A 15477-nucleotide genomic window follows, 5' to 3' on the forward strand; every position below is an offset into this window, starting at 1 on the left:
GCTTAGACTCAGAGAGGGAGACTTAGCAAAGATCAGAGAGCCAATGAATAGAGTAATGACTCAAATCCAGGTCTGACTCCAATGCCCAAATTAATTTTCTCTCCCCCTCTCCCAAATAGAATGGGTGCTGGTAGAAGACTAGATGGGAGACAAGCTGGATTAGGAGCGGAGAGCTGCAGACAGCCTTACCTGGAGCCACAAAGGTAGAACTAATTGGTTGATAAGCATGTGCCTTCTATATATACATATTGACCCCTGGCTGGAAATTTCTCCTCCAATTATCCTCTGGTTCTGATTCTTGAAATTGTTTTCTTGGGAGTGGAATTTTGTTTTTCTTTTGGCATAGTATGTTCCCTTTCTAGCCTGTAAAGTTATTCTTTTTCCTAATAGCTAGGGACCCCAAATGATTGACATTGGGGGTCACACCCATGCCCAGAAATACCAGGTCTCTGTTTTGTACCCTTTGGAAACAAGAGATTCCTTAGTTAGAGATTAACTGGGAAAGCAGTGCCAGGGTGCTGGTTTTTTCTAGTGACCTGGCAAGGGCGAGGTGGACCCAAGGAGCCGGGCAGAGGCCAGTGTCTGCAGCCAGCCTGCTCAAGGACAGAAGGAATGTTCCCATCCTCACTGAGGTGTGCCCCTGTGATGACAGGGTTTCCCTACCCTGGAGAGGGCAGCCTTCTGATGTACCCCATCCTCAAGGGTTCAGCCACCTCCCCTGGGTCCAGACACGAGTAGGAGTTCAGAATGGCAAAAAGTCAAAGGTAGAAGAAAACCGCAGACATCACTGGATCTAACCTACCCTATGCAATGAGGTCCAATGAGGGAGATCCCTTGGGAGGTGGAATAGCTTCAGGATTAAATACACCCAGTTTGGAGTCAGACGGTCTGAATCCTGGATCTGCCACTTGATATGGGACAGTGGGCTTGTCATCTAACCTTCCCGTGTTCATTGCTCTCATCTATAAAAATATAGTGAGAATACCCATCTCCTAGGGCTGTCACATGGCCCCTAGATGGTGCAAACAGTAAAGTGCTCGGCTACTAAAGGTTAGCGGTTGAAACCCACCCAGCAGTGCTGCAGAAGAAAGGCCTGGCAGTCTGCTTCCATAAACATTACAACCAAGAAAACCTTATGGAACTGTTCTATTCTATAACACATGGGGTTGCCATGAGTTGAAACCAACTTGATGGCAACAAGTTTGAGTTTTTTGTTTGTTTGTTTAGGGCTGACATGGCAGTTAAAGGAGAAGATGCAAACAAAGATGGGTAATCATGATTCCATCGGTGGTGCTCACCGCAACTGCTGCTTTGCTGTTGTACAGTCAGAGGCAGAAAATGCCAGAGCCTGGGTGAAAACCCAGGTCTCCTGACCCATTTCCGCGTAGGTGGCAACCCAAAAAGCAGTGTAAGAGTGGACATCGATCACCTTGAGAATAACCACACGCATGTGACCTTGGGCTGAGCCGAGAACATAGCAATGACCCACAGCGTTGGCTTTTTCAGGCGTTCTCATCCTGTCTCATTCAGTCATGGGTTGAGCACTAGCATACTGGTGCAATCGACTCCTTGGGGTAAATTCCTGGGAGTGAAATTTCTGGGTCAAAGAGGTGACAGAGCTTTTAAGAGCTTTTTTTAATTTTATTTTTATTGCATATTTTTCATTGTTGTAAAAGTATATATGACATTTGCCCGTTCAACGTTTTTCGTATAAACAATTTAGCGATATCAATTACATGATTCATGGTGTGCAACCATCACCTGGCTCTCCCCATACAGCACCCTAGAGAGATTTTTAAAAATTACTTTACAGTCCCATCAGCAGAACTTACCAACCCTGAGCCTCATTAACTTTTTTTTTTCACCTTTGCCAAAGACATAAGTGAGAAATGTCTCATTGTTGTTTACTTCTGCAAAAGTTTAATGCAAAGGGAAATTATCTCTTCATTTGCTTATTATTTATTTATTCTTTTCTGAACTGATTGTTTGTGTACCAGGCCAATTTTGTTTGTTCTTCCCAGTAGGTTTGCTTCCCTTTTTGTTGTAGTGGTTGTTGTTTTCTTATTCCTTTAGAAGAATTAAAAGTATTTAGTACTATTTTTCTCTGGCCTGAATGATGTACATCGTTTCTGGTTGGGACACACGAGGCCCTGTCTAAACCCAAGTCTAGATGTCTGTCTTAGTCTCCAACTGCTTCTGTAACAGAAATACCACAAGTGAGTGGTTTTAAAGGACAGAAATGTATTTTCTCACAATTCTGGAGGCTAGAAGTCTGAATTCAGGGTGTGGCTCTATGGGGAGGTCCTTGTCTATTTCAGCTTCTAGTAGCCACAGTCCTTAGGGTTCTGGTTTTGTAGGTACATCTGTCTCAGCCATCTTCTGATAGTGGTCCTTCTTCCCCCATGTCTGCTTGCTTTTCTGTGCCAATCTGTTCTTTTTATACCTTAAAAGTAAGTTTAAGACACACCCTACACTGATAGGACGTCATTAACATGACAAAGAAAACCCAGTTCCCAAATGAGATTGTATCCACAGGTATAGGGGTTAGGATTCCAGCACATATTTTAGGGGGACACACTTCAATCCGTAACAGTGTTCTTGGAGGATTAAAGTAAAATTGGTTTCTGGACCTGGGCAAAGACCTGGGCAGGAGAACAGGAAGTCTGGGCTGGAGCCTATTGGTAAGCATCGCCTTCACTCAACACAGCTGGGCATCCTGCCATACTTCCCAGGGGTCAATTTCCCACTCTATTCTCAAGCATCCACCCTCTCCCCAGCCCCATGCACCTATTGACCTCAATGCCACCGAGAACTGACCCCATCTCCTCAGCCTACCTGCACCCAGACTCATCTTCTGCATCACCTTTCCTGTTACGATAGAGGAAAGTGTCCTTCCTCCTGTAAAAGCCCACTCCTGTGTGCTTGGATGACCTTGACTTCTCAGCTTCACTTACTCCTTCCTCCTGTATCATCAGTCTTCTCTTATCTGCTGGATTATTCTCATCTACTAGTCCTTGCTTCAGAAACTCTGCTTTGCCCCTTAGAGGGACAAGTGATTTCATGTCTTTTTTGAGATGATGAGGCTAAGGCGTAGAGTTTTGAAAAACTGATCAGACAGAACACACAGGATTAGAATGAGCAGTTGGTGTGGGTGGGGAGAGTGCAGGAAATGAGCCAAATGGAGACAATCCTCTCCCCCAAGAAAGGGGCATCCTCTACCCATCTACCTATACTGCTTACCCCAATCTGGGCTCCCACGTCCAGAGGCCCTGGTCACACCTCGGAAGCCCACAGGTGGCACACCTGCTCCCTGGCTAATGGCCATCAGGGTGTGATGAGAAGCAGCTATTCTAAGTTGCTGCCTTGGCATCTTAGGGCATGCTACACCCAAGGGATGGACATTAAATAAGACCCCAACCTTAGAGTTCCTGCCATTAGCTTCCTGCCTTGCTTTCCTGGGTTACTTTGCAAAAGAGCCACTTAGAACTAACCCATGTAAGCTGGTGACCACTGCCCTAAATACCCTGTTATAGGTGCATGCTGCTTTGATTTGCTCTGTCTGTCTCTGTCTCTGTCTTTCTCTCTCTCGTGACCTGGGACAGACAGTTGCCCTTCCCCAGCTAGTGTGCTCTTCTAGTTTAGGACCTGAGAGTAATTAACGTCTTTGTTTCACTGCCTTTGTGAGTGGGTATTGAAACTGTACCTTCAATCAAACAGCCCAGATTATTTAGGGCAATTTCAGTCCACATGCAGGTAGTCTCTCCAGCTGACCCTCATGGGTGGCTGTAGGCTCTCCCTCCAGTGGGCCCTCATTCACTTATTTGTGTCCCTAATCCACTAATTAATAGCACACAGGGGCTCTGTTGCATGTGATATTTTCCTGGCAGAACCCATGGACCCCTCCTTCATTGGCAGCCACATAGCCTTAAGGCCCAGGCTGTGTCCTGAATACTAACACCTGCCCCTGTTGGGACATGTGGCTCAGGTGAGTTCCAGGGCCCCAGGCTGTTCCCTGCTTCCTCTGAATGTGAACAGGCCAGGTTGGGGGGAGCTGGCTCTGGAGGCCTGAAAGAGCACGAACAGCCACTGCCTTCTCTGATGGGTGAAACTTGGAGAGGCCCAGAATGTTTGTGGAGACCTTGACCCCTCCCTTTTCCCAAGAAGCCAAAACCAAGCTGTTGCCATTGAGTTGACTTACACTCATAGTGACCCCATAGGACAGAGTAGAACTGCCCAGACAGGGCTTCCAAGGCTGTAATCTTTATGGAAACCTACTGCCACATCTTTCTCCTGTGGAATGACTGGTGGGTTCCAACCGTAGACCTTTTGGTTAGCAGCTGAGCATTTAACAATGTGCCACCAGGGCTCCTTCTTTTCCCAAGAGAAGGGGTACTATTGATTGCCTGGGGGAAATGATGTGAAATCAGCAGTGTGAGTCTGTGATAGACAGAACAATGGTCCCCCCAAAGATGTCCACATCCAAATCCCCAGAACCCGTGAATGTTACCTTATGTAAAAAAAAGACTTTGGAGATGTGATTAAGGATCTTGAGATGGGCAGGTGATCCTGGTTTATCTAGGTGGGTGCAACGCAATCACAACAGGCCTTAGTAGAAGAATGTAGGAAAAGTGAGAGTCAGAGGAGGCAGGAGATGTGGTGATGGAAGCAAGGGGTCAGGCTGGAATGATTCCAGGAAGAGGTCACGAGCCAAGGAATGCAGGCAGCCTCCAGAAGCTAGAAAAGACAAGGGAACAGATTCTTCCTCAGAGCCTCCAGAAGGAACCAGCCCTGCTGACACCTTGATTTTAACCCTGTGAAATAGATTTCAGACTTCTGGCTTCCAGAACTGTACGAGAATACATTTGTGTTATTCTAAGTCATTCATTTTGCAGTAATTCGTTACAGCAGCAAAAGGAAAATAATATAGAGTCCATTTTGGATCTGGGGGCAACACAGTCAGCACCTTCCTCTTGTGGGGTGACTTTGAAATCATCTATTTCTTGAAGATAAGAGTGCTGTCTGCTATGGAATTTCTTTCATTAGATCTACTAACAATCATTGAGCCTCTACTATATGCCAAGCAGAGTTCTAGGCATTGGGAATCCAGTGGAGAAGAAAACAGGTATGTCTGCTTTCCTGGGGCTTATAGGCTTGTGGAGGAAGAGAGCAATGAAGCAGTGTACAACAAAATAAGAAGATCCTTTCAAACATTGAGATCCAGGAAGGCCTTTTTGAGGTGGTGACATTTGCGCTGAGACTCAAACTATGAGAAGGAAACAGTAGCATGGAAATCTGGGGGAGTGTATTTAGGCAAGAGGGAACAGTGATGGAGAGAGAGAGGGCTTGGCTTGTTCAAAGAATAGATAGGCAGTGTTTCTGGAGTCTAGAAAGTGAGAAGAAGAGAGGAGGAACAGGAGAGATTTACAGGACCTTGGAGGCATGGTAAAAGCAATGAGTTACCATTCGAGGGTTAAAACAAGGTAGTGTTGTGCTTATGGCTATGGCTTCTAAAAATACTGTTCCAATAGTTGTGTGGAATATGGATTGATTTTTGGCAGGCGGAAGGGAAGGAGGTACAGAATGGTGGCAAAGAGACAGCTAGGAGACTTCAGTAGCTGAGAATAGTAGGTGATGTTAGTGGAGACGGGTGGAAGGGGGAGCAGTCAGGAGTAGGGGAGTGGGTGGAGCTGCAAGGCTTGGATGTGGTAGCAAAGGCAAAGTCAGGAATCGTGGATGATCTTGGGACTGTTGCTTGAGTGAGTGGGCCACTTACTGAGACACAGAAGGCTGAGGGACAGGTGTGGGGGTTGACTCTCTTTCTTACTGGCCCAAAATGCCGCTCAAGTAAATAAACCACTTGAATCAAAAACGAAAACCAACCCATTGCTGTCGAGTCAATCCAACTCATAGCAACCCTTTAAGACAGAGTAGAACTGCCCCATAGAGTTTCCAAGGAGCGCCTGGTGGATTCAAACTGCCGACCTTTTGGTTAGCAGCCATAGCACTTAACCACTACACCACCAGGGCTTCCAAAGCTTTCTCCAAACTCTGGGGCCCCCAACCTGGTATGAGGCTGTGCTACATAGTGGTTAAGTGCACAGTCTCTGGCATGAGATTTCCTGGGATCAAATCTCAGTGGCTTCCTAGCTGTGTGATCCTGTGGTTACTTAGCCCATCTGTGCCTCAGTTTCCTCATCTGTATAATGGGGATAATGAAACCTACCTCCCTGTGGTGTTATGAGAACTAAATGAATGTCTAGCATATTGTAAAAAAAAAATTTCCCTTATTAAATGTTGCTATTATGGCTTCCCTTGCAGCCCTATCTGAATTCCAGGCCATACAGCCCTTCTAAGGCAGCATCAACCAGGAAAAAGAAGTAATGAGTAAAACAGAGGGAAATGCGTTCAGGGATTTTATTTTCCAGCCCCTACCCACCCACCACAATGATACATAATTTTATCTGGAGGAGTTTCACTCAGAAAATGATGCCAGGACCTGGAAGATGGGCACTTTTCCTCCTGGCTTTGGAAAAGCTAAAGTTCTTCTTTGAACCTTGGCTTCTTCTCTTGTCTTGGAGGTCCCATTGGCTTAGCCACCTCCTTCTTCTCCTCCACTAGTCCCTTCTGCCCAGCTGTCTCTTCCAGCCTGGTCGTGTTCTTCAGCACAGGCAACTTCTGCTCAGGTAACTCTTCCTCCTCAAAAGTTTCTTCCTCTTCTTCAGGCAATACCTTCTCTTCTACCAGCTTGCTTTGCTCAACAAATAATAGCTATTAAAAAAAGAAGGAACAGAGGAAAGAAGGGCACAAAGAAATGAAGAGAAAAAATATATACTACTGTGATTGCAATTGCCAAGACCTCTTTTTCTGGGAGGAAGTAACAGAAAGAATCAGTTCTTGGCCTAGAGGTCTTCAGAATTGAAAAAGGTCCATTTGGTTTGGATAGGGGAGTGTCTGACTATGGTTTTGCCCTTTTGGTAAAAGCACCTGTGGGGAACCACCCCTCCCCCACTCTAAGTTCACAGATGTGGCTTCCCCATCTCTAGCGCCAGGGCTGGGCACATGACCCAGGCCTAGCCAATGAGACTGCTACCCAGGATATTTGCTGAGGCTGAGGATGAGGTGGTTTCTTTCTAAGTGGTAGGATGTTAGATTGGAACTATGGAGCAATCTCTGGTCCTTCATGGGGGAAGAGATTGCTTCAGAATGAAGCCATTGCTTGAGAATGAAGCCAGTGTAGAAAAAAACAGAGATGAGGAGAGAGAATGTCTTAGCATTACTGTTTGAGCTTCTGAATCTATCCCTGCGTGACAGTCTACCAGTTATATGAGATAAATGCCCATTGTTCCTCACACCAATGAGTAGTATTCCTAACATTTGCAATTGAATGGGTCCTGATTATTGCTGATGGAACCTTCCAGAAGATGGTCTCACAGAGGCAAGATCAAAAAGAAAAAAAACCCAAACCCATTGCCTTCAAGTCGATTCTATAGGACAGGGTAGAGCTGCAACATGGAGTTACCAAAGAGCACCTGGTGGGTTTGAACTGCCAACCCTTTGGTTAGCAGCTGTAGCTCTTAACCACTACTCCACCAGGGTTTTCTGAGGCAAGATTGGGAGAGGGGAATTATGGTCCTATCCATCATGCCAGAAGGCAAGACCCCATCAAAGTATCTGCTTGCCATCTCACCATCTGTAGACCAAGGGAAGCAGCTTGTAGGAGCCAAGGGCAGCTTGCCCTTCCCCGTGTTTTTTTTATAGCCTGCCATTTCTGCTTCCTCATAGTCCTCTTGAAGTAAGATGACTAGTAATGTCATGTTCCTTAGAAGGGAGGATGGCGAGATTTTGTCTTACGTACTTTGGACATGTTATCAGAAGGGACCAGTCCCTGGAGAAAGACTGGTAAAGTGCTTGGTAAAGTGGAGGGCCAGTGAAAAGACAAAGGTCCTTAGTGAGATGGATTGACACAGTGGCTGCAACAGTGAGCTCAAACATAGCAACAATTGTAAGGATGGTGCAGTACTGGGCAGTGTTTCATTCTGTTGTACATAGGGTTGCTATGAGTTGGAACCGACTTGATGGCACCTAACAATAACCACGGTAAAGCCACCCAAACTTAATGGTTGCCCATCTATCCTCAGCTATCTTCAGAGTGGACAAGATCATGAGAACTCTTGGCGCATTCTTCTCCAGGCTATTGAGTTCCTGGTAATTCTTTGTGGGACAAAATAATTCAGGGTCCTGCTGTTTTCCCTTACCTGGTCCTCCTCCTCAATCCTGGTATTGATTTGACTTTCCAGGAAATCAGAAAAGCTCTTCACTGTATATTCTCCCTTGTATACCACACCCTAGGGGGGGAAAAAAAACCAGAATAGTGAGGACGGTGGCCTTTCCTATAAGGTGTTCAGGAATTGTTCCATAGGTACATCCAGGGTCAAATTCCTAACAACCTGGGTGACCATGAACAGGCTACTTAACTTTTCTGAGCCTCTGTTACCAAGGTTCTAAAATAACAATCCTAACAAATCCTCCACCGTAGGGTTGTAATGTAGTGATTCAAAGCATGGGCTCTGGAGCCAGACTGCCAGGGCACAAGCCCTAGCTCATCACTTGGCAGTGTGCTCTTGTTGCTTAACCTCTCTATGACTCAGCTTCTTCATCTGTAGTATGCGGATAATAATAGTATCTACCTCAGAGTGTTGTTTTAAGGATTAAATAAGTTAATATAGGTAAAGTACTTAAAATGGGGGCTGGCTCATAGTGAGCAGTGTATGTATTTGCTACTATAGTAATAATTTCAGAAAGTATCTGGTACATGCTGGGTGCTCAGCCATCACGAGTTCCATTTCTTCATTCAGTCTACAAGAAGAATGAGAAGTGGTTTACTGTCAACTGGTTATCTAAACTCCTTTTCTAATGACTTAAGACCCTTCCTCTCATTCCAGCCTTACCCTCCACTTGGATCTCCTGTACAAGTAGAACGGCACCTCCTTCAAAGTGCTTCAGTTATCCTCCTGTCCTCTTTGCTCATGCTGTCCTTCTATACCTATAGTTACATCCCTTCCTTTAATCCAATTTCAATCCCTATGGTTTTTCAAATCTCCAGTGTCTTCGTGAAGACTTCCAGACATATCTGCCCTCCAGAATCTGTCCCTCCCCTCAATTCCAGCTGCATTTAGAGAGGGGCCCATATCATGTGACCTCTTGTTCACACTCAGCCATACTCTTCTCTGGAGCAGGGACCTCTGCTTGCACTTCTTTGATTGACATGTCTGCCCTCAACCTGTCTAAGTGGCATGAAGAATGTGTTTCATCAACACTGGTGATGGTCAATGACTACAATCCCAAAATGTAAAAGCCACTGTTTGTCTCTAATGTGCTTTCTTCCTTCTACTGGTAGCACCCCACCCTGAATATTCATATGGAGATTTCCCCCCACCTTATCCCATATAGTCATGGTCAGGCTTGGCCTCTATACCAGAGGGAACCATGGAACCCAGGCCTGATAAATCAAAACACTCACTGGTTTATCAGGAATCACTGGACACAGTGATTGGGTCAGGGGTGGGCAACTGACCTAAGCAAGACTCAGCTATAGTGAGTCTTAGGACTTTTGTAGAAGCTACTGGAAAATACTCTTTGGACTTGAACATGGGTGGGTGATAGGGGCTGGAACTGAGAATGAAGCTTGTTCGGTAGAAGGCAAAGCTGGAAAAAGGGAGAAAATGAGTCCCTGATGACAACATAACAACATTTTCAGTTATGTGTGTCCCAGGAGCTCCTTACTTGTTCAGAGTCAACGGGGAAGAGCCTGAAGAATGGGTACCGGTCCAGGTACATCAGCTGAATGTCGTTTGCCGTGATGTCAATCTTGGCGATGGTTACTGTGGAGTGGTTTTGATACTTTCTGCCCAGCTCTTCCCACAGTGGAAATAGTGTCCTGCACTTTTCAGACCAGGGCGCATCTGGAAGAGAAGAGCCATTATTCAGGCTCATGCTGACGGAGGATCTAGAAGCCAGTACCATCTAGTAAGCTCCATTACTGCACCTTACTCGTATATCTGCTGCTTTGCAAATTGCGCTCTCTCTTTAATGGTAATTTTTTTTGTTTATTTAAATGTAGTACCTGATGATTACTAAATAAATTAGAAAAAAAAAGTAACCTAGTCCCTTTCTACTCCAGACACTAACACTTTAGCATGCTAGGGGTTTTTCTTCTAATCTTTGTTGTTTAATCCTTTATTTTAACACAGCTTTCCACCCTTGTTGAAAAAGAAAAGCAAGAAAAAATATCACCTTAGATGATTCCTTTTGCTCTGCCAAAAAGCGTGTGTGTGTGCGTGTGTGTGTGCATGCTAGGGTTCTTCAACAGAGTTTAAGTTACTTGCCCAAGGCCACCTAATTATTAAGCAGAGGAGGTGGGATCTGAAGACAGGCTTCTTGGACTTGTGACTATTATGCCACACTGCCTTTCAGAGCAGTGGAGGAGAACATGCCCAAGAAGTAAACTGGAGGTTGTCGCAAGTACAACTACCCCTGGGAAGGGGATGGACACTGGACTTTTTGTAGCTGTTTCTTTGAGCTTTGAGTCTGGCCCAGGCACCCAGCCCTCTGGAGAGCAATCAGTGACCAGCTCCAGCAAGAAAGGGAAACCAAACTTTCCCTGCTTCTCAGTCCTCTCAAGCCTAGAGCTCAAAGTTTCTAGCTGTATGGGCAAGATGACCTCAAAGGCCCTCGGACACTATATTTGGATGATCATCTCCCATTTACCAATCGAGTGCCTCCATTTCCATTCCATCTGCACCAACTACCCACCAGCCCCCTGGAGCCAGTCAGCCTCTGGGTTGGAATAGGAAGGGGCATAATGGCTGTAGCCCCAGGGGACCAATCTGACAGTCTTGCTTCCTAGAAAATGAGACTGCTTTTACAATGACCAAATGGGCATTCTCCTAACTCTGAGTGTCAGGTAAGTACAGATAGGCTGCTCCAGCCACTCACTGAAAGGCAGCAAGCACGTCGTGGTTATTCAACACACAGACCTTAACCACCTTGCCCTGTGCCTGAGCGTCCCTTTCAGTGAGATTTAAAGGCCTCTTGATGCAGTTGAGCCCTTGTCTCACCCTCACAGAAGTGGCGGCATCAGAGCTCCCTTTGAACTTGTTGCCACATACTTACAATGTGGCTTGGAAGTAAAATAATTGACCTCCCTGAAGTCCCTATTCTATATCATGGTGAAAGCCATTAGACCTTCTGTTATGGACTGAATTTCATCCTCAAAAAAATATGTGTTGTTGGCATTAACAGGATACAAACTGTAACTAATGATACACAAATACTGGAAGATAAGCTAGATTACTGGGATCCTGGAAATCCTGGTGACATAGTGGTTAAGTGCTATGGCTGCTAAAGGTTGGCAGTTTGAATCCACCAGTCGCTCCTCGGAAACTCTATGGGGTAGTTCTACTCTGTCTTACAGGGTCGCTATGAGTCAGAATTGACTTGAGGGCAACCGGTTTTATGTTCATCAAAAGACTTCATCGAAACAGTAAAAAGAGAACCTATGGTCTTGGATAAATTTCTAGCTATGACAAATTTGACAAATGCCTAATCTCTAAAATCTACAAGAAAATCCAACACCTCTACAACAAAAAGACAAATAGTACAATTAAAAAATGGGCAAAAGATATGAACAGTCTCTTCACCAAAGAAGACATTCAAATGGCTAATAGATACATGAGGAAATGCCATTAAAGAAATGCAAATCAAAACCACAACGAGAGTCCACCTCACCCCGACATTACTGGCATGAATAAAAAAAAAAAAAAACAAATGTTGGAGAGGCTGTGAGGTGATTGGAACTCTTATGCACTACTGGTGGGAATGCAAAGTGGTGCAACCACTTTGGAGAACAATATGGCACTTCCTTAAAAAGTTAGAAATAGAAATACCGTATGATCCAGGAATCCCACTCCTAGGAGTATATCCTAGAGAAACAAAAGCCATCACACAAATAGACATAGGTACACCCATGTTCATTGCAGCATTGTCCACAATAGCAAAAAGGTGGAAAGAACCTAGGTGCCAACAGATGAATGGATAAAGAAACTATGGTACATACACAGAATGGAATACTATGACGATGAAGAACAGTGATGAATCTGCAAAGCATCTCAAACATGGATGAATCTGGAGGGTATTATGCTGGCTGAAATAAGTCAGTCACAAAAGGACAAATATTGTGTGAGATTACTACTGTAAAAACTCATGAAAAGGTTTACACAAAAAAAGAAACAATCTTTTATGGTTACAAGGTGGGGGTGGGAGGGAAAAACACTAAATAGACGACCGATAAGCGCTAACTTTGGCAAAGGGTAAGACAGTACACAATACTGGGGAAGCCAGCATGACTTGCTCAAGAAAGGTCATGGAAGCTTCACAGACACATCCAAACTCCCTGAGGGACCAAGTTACTGGGCTGAGGGCTGGGGACCATAGTCTCAGGGGACATCTAGCTCAATTGGCATAACATAGTTTATAAAGAAAATGTTCTACATTCTACTTTGGTGAGTGGCATCTGAGGTCTTAAAAGCTTGTGAGCAGCCATCTTAGACACTCCACTGGTCTCGCCCCATCTGGAGCAAGGGAGAATGAAGAAAACCAAAGACACGAGGGAAAGATTAGTCCAAAGGATTAATGGACCACAACTACCACAGCCTCCACAAGACTGAGCCCAGCACAACTAGATGGTGCCCAGCTACCACCACTGACTACCCTGACAGGGTTCACAATAGAGGGTCCCAGACAGAGCTGGAGAAAAATGTAGAACAAAATTCTAGCTCACAAAAGAAAAAAAAGACCAGACTTACTGGTCTGACAGAGACTGGAGAAACCTCAAGAATATGGCTACTGGACACCTTTATAGCTCAGAAATGAAGTCACTCCTGAGGTCCACCCTTCAGCCAAAGATTCGACAGACCTGTAAAACAAAATGAGACTAAATGGGCACACCAGCCCAGGGGCAGGGAGGAGAAGACAGGAGGACAGGAAAGCTGGTAATGGGGAAACCGAGGTCAAGAAGGGGAGAATGTTGACATGTTGTAGGTTTGGTAACCAATGTCACAAAACAATATGTGTATTAATTGTTTAATGAGAAACTTGTTTGCTCTGTAAACCTTCATCTAAAGTACAATTTAAAAAAGGGGGAAAAATTCGTGTTGTAAATCTGAACCCCCGTACATATGTATGTAATCCCATTTGGGAATGGGTTTTTTTTTGTTATCTTAATGAGGCTGTATCTGTGTAGGGTGTGTCTTAAGCCAATCACTTCTGAGATATAAAAGAAGCCATTAGGCACAGAACAAGGAAGCACAGATAGGGAAAGCTACATGCCACGTAGAAACCTCCAAGGAGCATGACGAAGAATGCTAGAGAAGCTGAGACAAGGATTTTTTTCAGGAAGGAGCACAGAAAGCCTTCCCCTAGAGCCCGGGACTTCTAGGCTCCTAAACTGTGAGAAAATAAATTTCTGTTCACTCAAGCCACCCGATTGTGGTATTTCTATTATAGCAGCACCAGGGGAATGAAGACACCTTTCCCCTAGGCTTGTGGTGAGGAGGGACAGAAAGCACCTGTCAAAAGCAAACTCACGCCTGGCTCATTGCAGTGCTCGATAACGGGTAACTTCTCTGTAAAAGCAAAAGGTATGTCCAAAATAACTTCAGCGTCACCCTCCTCTGTGTCTCAGCATTTACACGAATGCCCCTGGCTTTGGCTCTCACATGCAGATCAGAAACGGGAGAAAAGACAACAGTGCTTAACGTGAGCACCAGAAATAATTATAACGATAGGAATAGCAACCGCAATAATGGCTGTCAGTCATCAAGTGCTTATAATACACCAGACACTGTGTGCTAAGTACTTTACACCCATGACTTGGGTCCCCACCTCAGCCACACCAACTCAGGTAGATTAAATATGGGACATTTGATAAGTCACATAAAGCCAGAAATAGGGGCATTCTGTAAAGCAGTTATGAGCATGGATTCTGGAGTTGGACTAAACCAAAAAACAAATATAAATATAAAACAAAACCAAACCTGTTGCCAATGAGTCAATTCTGACTCATAGTGACCCTATAGGACAGAGGAGAACTGCCCCATAGGGTTCCCAAGTCTGTAAATCTTTATAGAAGCAGGCTACCCCATCTTTCTCCAGCGGAGTGGCTGGTGGATGAGAACCATTGACCTTTCAGTTAGCAGCCAAGCACTTCAGCCACTGCACCGCCAGGAGTCAGACTACACTGGTTCAAATCCCAGCTCCAACGCTTAATATCCAGGTGGCTTTGGAAAAGCGACTTTACCTTCCTCAGACTGCGTTTAATCATCTGCAATGTGGGAACGATGACAGTAGCTACTTTCCAAAGATGTAAGGATTAAATGAGAGGAACAACAACAACAAAATATATATATATATATATATATATATATATATATATATATATATAAAACTTGTTTCCTTTGAATTGATTCTGATTCATAGCAACGCTATAGGACACAGTAGAACTGCCCCATAGGGTTTCCAAGGAGAGCCTGGTGGATTCGAACTGCTGACCTTTTAGTTAGTAACCAAGCCCTTAACCACTACCACCACGGCTTTCTCTTTCTCTCTCTCTTTATATATGTATGTATGTATATACATATATATACACACACATATATGTATATATACACACACAGACAGTATAGCTCAGCTATACTGTAGCATTCAATCCAATATCAGCCATCAGCATTGCTATTGTTATAAACAGCCAAAGGCCTGGATTATGTGGAAGATATTCCACATGTTTCAATAATTAGCTTTTGGAACAGCATCACATTATAGCTGATAGCATCTGGAACCAAACTCTTTGGGTGACTGAAAACCATCCTTCACAAGCTGCTTAGTTGGGCTTTGGAGACTTGAATGGCCAAGAATTGAAGGCAACACTTGAGAAGTAACACTGTGGGAGCGTTGCTTCCCATCTGCCTCTGCAGACGTACTTACAGAACATCACAAACACGTCTCTTTCCTTGTCAAAGACAACTATGTTGAAGTTCTTTCCCACCAGCTGCTTAACTGGTCCCTGGTCCCAGTAGTTTGGAATCTCTTCACTGGATTGATGTTTCTAGAAAGCAAATTCAAGAGATCTAACAGTCTCCAGAAAGAGGCTGGCAGTTGGGGATCCCTACTGTGATTGGAAACAATGGAAGTTTTTCTCTTGTTCTCACACAAGAGCCTTGGGAGAGAGTTTGAAATGCTGAGCCACATGATGAGCTTGATGACAGCCCTGGGTTGTCCAGGAAAATTGGGATCAGAGGGCTGAGGAGGAGACAGAGCTCCAAACTAGGATGGGTTCTAGCATTTCAAATGCATGACTTTTGGGATTTTTAGATGAGAGTGGCGTTCACGCATTAACATCTTTAGTTCATGCAAAGGGCAGCC

The 15477-nt window shown here is 44.7% G+C and overlaps 1 protein-coding gene across 1 annotated transcript in view; it reads right to left on the reverse strand.

Annotated features, from left to right (window-relative positions):
- Positions 1-6534: 6534 nt before the first annotated feature.
- PDILT (protein disulfide isomerase like, testis expressed) overlaps positions 6535-15477 on the reverse strand; it is a 37826-nt gene continuing 28883 nt past the window's right edge. Inside the window, exons 8-11 of the mRNA XM_049904705.1 lie at positions 15040-15160; positions 9784-9962; positions 8256-8345; positions 6535-6768 (exon numbers count right to left, since the gene is read on the reverse strand). Of these exons, the coding sequence (XP_049760662.1) occupies positions 6535-6768; positions 8256-8345; positions 9784-9962; positions 15040-15160 (624 nt within the window). The remainder of the gene's footprint in view (positions 6769-8255; positions 8346-9783; positions 9963-15039; positions 15161-15477) is intronic.

This window comes from Elephas maximus, chromosome 12 (assembly GCF_024166365.1).
Source record: "Elephas maximus indicus isolate mEleMax1 chromosome 12, mEleMax1 primary haplotype, whole genome shotgun sequence".
In the NCBI taxonomy this organism is placed as follows: domain Eukaryota; kingdom Metazoa; phylum Chordata; class Mammalia; order Proboscidea; family Elephantidae; genus Elephas; species Elephas maximus.